The sequence below is a fragment of the Trichechus manatus genome, unplaced genomic scaffold (genome assembly GCF_000243295.1).
Source record: "Trichechus manatus latirostris isolate Lorelei unplaced genomic scaffold, TriManLat1.0 scaffold00354, whole genome shotgun sequence".
Classification (NCBI taxonomy): domain Eukaryota; kingdom Metazoa; phylum Chordata; class Mammalia; order Sirenia; family Trichechidae; genus Trichechus; species Trichechus manatus.
In genome coordinates this window covers 333,216-337,475 of record NW_004444290.1, presented here as the reverse complement: position 1 = coordinate 337,475, position 4,260 = coordinate 333,216, and the positions used below count along the sequence as shown (strand labels likewise).

Sequence of the window (4,260 nt, the reverse complement as noted above, 5' to 3'; positions counted from 1 at the left end):
AACTGCCGACCTTTTGGTTAGCAGCCGAGTTCTTAACCACTGCACAACCATGACCCAGCAATCCCACTCTTAGCTGTATACCCAAGAGAATTGAAAACACACATCCACCCAAAAACTTGTACACGAGTGTTCATAGCAGCATCATTCATAATATTCCCAAAGTGGAAGTGACCCAAATGCTCATCAAAGATGAATGGATAAACAAAACATGGTATATACATATAATGGAGTATCATTCAGTCATAGAAAGGAATACAGTTTTGATACATGTTACGACATGGATGAATCCTGAAAACATCATGCTAAGTGAAAGAAGCCAGACACAAAAAGATAAATATTACAGGATTCCACTCATATGAAATATCTAGAATAGGCAAATTCAGAGAGACAGAAAGTAGGTTAGTGGTTGCCTGATGCTGTGGGTGGTAATGGGTATTGACTGCATGAGGGCAAAGGCGATGTCACTGAGGTGATGGAAATGTCTAAAATTGGATTGTAGTGATGGTTGCACCACTTGATAAATTTACTAAAAATTGCATTTATTGCGCCAAGGGCATTTTAAAGACATTTATGTGAAGGAATTAAAAACAGCGACTTTTATGGTATGTAGATTATACCTCGATAAATTTTTTTTAGAAGCACTCTGCGGGGAGAAAGAAAAGAAGGGAAGGAGGGAGGGAGGGAAGGAAGGAGAGGGGGTCAGGAGGTCATCTATCGACTTTGACCATTTATTTGAGCTCATACAGAGCTTATTAGGCTGTGGTCTGTTGTTGTTGCTGCTGTGGTCACGGTAGGGATGGTAGTTTTCCCAAGAAGGCTAAGGGTCAAGTAATGATTTGGCCTTTTTGAAAAAAATCAAAATTTCAATTAAAAAAAAAAATAAGAAATGTTGCTGGCTTGAAATTGGGAGTAGCAGTAGAGACAAAGTGGAGATGATGGATTTTTAAAATACACAAAATGTAAAAGTGACAGGACTTCGTATTGATTGGCTATAGGGAGTGGAGAAGCATGAGGATGCCTCAGACTTGGCATGCTTAAAGTTGAACTCCTATTGTCCTCCCGCTTGCTTGTCCGCCCATGCTGCCAATGTCAGTGAGTGGACGGGCGCCCTGGTACAGAGCAGGCATTCACTGACTGTCTTTGGAGTGAGCAAATGAGTGAATGGAGTGAAAATATGTCCAAACAAAGCCTTCATCAGCTCCTGCTAAACAGCTAATCCTAAACTCAACATCAAGGTCAGACACAGCAGATTTCTAGCACAATTTCCCTCTCACTTTTATGACCATTCGAGAAATCATCAGGTCTCACAACCCAGAACACCCGTCTTCATATCAGCCACTCCTCGTGTGGAACCCGCAGGTGTGGCACAGGCTGTGTTTTGCCAAGAGCCTCTTACCCTGTAAATCTCTGCACACAGCAACGGCAGGTACATGTTAAATCCACATGAACATGGGCAATGTTTGGTGCTGCTGTAGAAAGGAGGGTCATGGTGGCACCCAACTGGTGGATCTATGTTCAGTTTGGCTCCAAGCAGGAACAGACTCTTAGCAGCAAAGATGTTTATTAATCCAGGCCTCCCTCTACCAGGCAGAAAACACAGCTGCTGGAAACACTGTAGATACTAAGTGATCGGTGGAAGGACAGCAAAATGATATTTTACTGCTGCTCCCAGGGTTGACAAGCAGAGATCTAAAACTACTTGTGGTTCCTGATGCAGACGCCAAAACAAGGAAGTGTTCGTTCCAGTTCCTGATTCTCAGAAATAAAGAACTAGGTGGGGCACTCAAAAGAAGCCAACAGGGAATATTCACTTCATTGCACTGGTTATAAAATATTACCTCTGTAATTAAATAAAGAGGTTATATCTTATCTCATAACCAGTGTGATAAAGTGAATATCTGCTGTTGGATAAATACGGATAAATAAGCATATAACGAGGAGGTATTGGAAGTTGACATCACAATGCTGTTCTATAGTGTTTACAATTCTTCTTTAACTTTATAGTTAATGTAGAATAAACTGTACGTAATTTTTACTACAGTGTGTCCTAAAAGGGCAATATAAGGCTAAGAAACAACTCTGAAAGAGTGGGAGTGTTACATACACAAATGGAAAAGTAGATTATGAAAGTGCTCCTAAAAACGATAGCTCAAATTTTTCTTTGATTGGGTATACAGTTAAACTACCCATCTCTTTTATTATGTGACTTTCGCTAGACAATGTATTATGTTCATTCAACACAAAACACTTTGCATGCCAAATGTGGCTAAAAATCTTTACTAGTAAAGCATTCACAGGCGCATTCTTCAGAGTTGACATTCAATTAATGCGTCGAATGAATTTTGTTTCTAGTTTAAGGGAGTCCCTGGGTGGCAAAAACGGTTAATCACTGGACTACTAACTGAAAGGCTGGCAGTTTCAACACACCCAGAGGCACCTCGGAAGAAAGGCCTAGCGATCTGCTTTCAAAGGTCACAGCCTTGAAAACCCGATGGAGCAGTTTTACTCTGCACGCGTGGGGTCGTCATGAGTCGGAATCGACTTGAGGACAACCACCACCACCAAGAAGTAGCATTCAAAAGGCTTTTCAGAGTTGTTTTCAGAACGGACTCCCTTAGCTTTCCCAATGCTCTGCTCTGCCACTCCTGATTCTTGCTAGGCCAGCTTTGCTCCGGAGGGGCAGACAAAGGGTAAAATCTGGGCAGCAAACAGCGTATATCAGAAATTAAGTCAGCGCTGTAAGGTTTTGCAGAGGGTCGATTTACACCCTTCACTTCACAGCCAAGCAAACTGAGGCACGGAGAGGGTAGGGAAGGGACCTGCTGTAAGCTAGACAACGCGTCAGTGACAGTGCCAGGCCTGGGAAGCCAGACGAATTTGAAACAATGTACACCGGGCGTCAGTCACCACGCCAGCTTGCTTAGCTCTTCCAGCTCTTCCCGAGCGCTAGGCCCATCTGGCCCTGCGCTGACTGCTGGGCGAACTGTGTCGCGCAACTGGCACAAACCGTGACGACAACCCCGCCGCAAGACAGGAGTGGCCTTTCTCCTCAGCCAGGGTTAAGGTGAGTACCACCGCCCCTGGGGCTGCGCAGCCCCCGTGGGAGACGCCGCCGCCCCACTGCGCCAGCCCTGAAAGCGCCTGGGCAAACCCAACCATCGCACCCACCCAGGGCACCCCTGCCCGGACTCCAACGCGGGACCCACCTGCGCTGGAGGTCACGACTTCCAACTCTGCAGAGCGGGCGGAATGGCAAGCAGGTAGGGCCTCGGAAGGCAGCGTTGCACTGTCCTTTGCTCCCCACGCCCCCACCCCGAAGCTGTTGGCCCCACGCTCCCCTCCCCCAGCCGCTCAGGCCCGGCCGAAAACCCTGAGGCCCCGCCCCTCTCCTTCCGGCCCGTGCGGGCTGGGGGATAAAGAGGCTGGATCGTCCGTCACGTTGCGAGGAGTTTCCAGAGCCTCCGATCCGCAAGGGTCGGGCCCAGGCAGCTACAGGCAATCTCCTCCATGAAACAGATTGGGAGTCGAAGGCGCAGAGAAGAGAAAAGACGAGCCCATAGAACTACACGGCGAGTAACACCCGGGTAGCCTACCTGCCTTTTCAGTGCTGCTCCGAGCCCCACACTATGCTTCAACTTTATGGTGGCTTAGCTTGGCTGAATGCAATGACATTATCCAGCACAATACAAGGTTTGCTGGAACTAAAACGCTTCGACTATCCTTCCACCACTTTCTTGAACCTACATCACATACCACTGCTGGACTCCTACCAGTTCAACTCAGCACCTTGAATCCAAGGTCCAAGTACAGTGCTAAATGCGGTGGACACTGGAAAGGGAATGAGCCATTAGGAATGCACACTTTATGCACGTAAAATTTCAAGAACAATAAATATTACAAAGAAAGACCAAAAAGTGTACTGAAATAGTATGTATGTGCAATGGAAATACACGGCCAAGGGAAAAAAATATAGAGTGAGAACAAACAGGGAATATAATGTATAGACATTGAAAAATGGAAAATTGTGCAGTATTGTAGTTATTACAAATGAAAAATCTTACTCTAATATCAAAAAGGTACTAAGTGAAGCAGTTTGTAAGAGTCAGGATCAACAAAAGAAGGAAAAATCTCTACAACTTTACCCTAGATTCTGTCTGCTAGGAATGCCCTATCCCCACTCGTCTAATTGGAGGACTGCCACTCATCATTTTTTACCCAGTTCAGATACTGCCTCCTCTGTGAATCCTTCCCCATCTTCCC

General features: G+C 45.8%; 1 protein-coding gene across 4 annotated transcripts in view; it reads right to left on the bottom strand.

The window, feature by feature from the left end:
* Positions 1 to 3,317, bottom strand: part of TMLHE (trimethyllysine hydroxylase, epsilon) — a 97,333-nt gene extending 94,016 nt beyond the window's left edge. The window contains exon 1 of one of the 4 annotated variants that reach the window (XM_004390922.2): positions 3,207 to 3,317. Coding sequence is in view for 3 of the 4 variants with exons in the window: in XM_023725678.1 (XP_023581446.1) it covers positions 1,397 to 1,488 (92 nt within the window). In the remaining variant the exon portion in view is untranslated. Of the gene's footprint in view, positions 1 to 1,396; positions 1,670 to 3,206 lie in introns of those variants that run through there. The other 3 variants (XM_023725678.1, XM_023725674.1, XM_023725673.1) reach the window with 3 other exon arrangements.
* Positions 3,318 to 4,260: the final 943 nt, after the last annotated feature.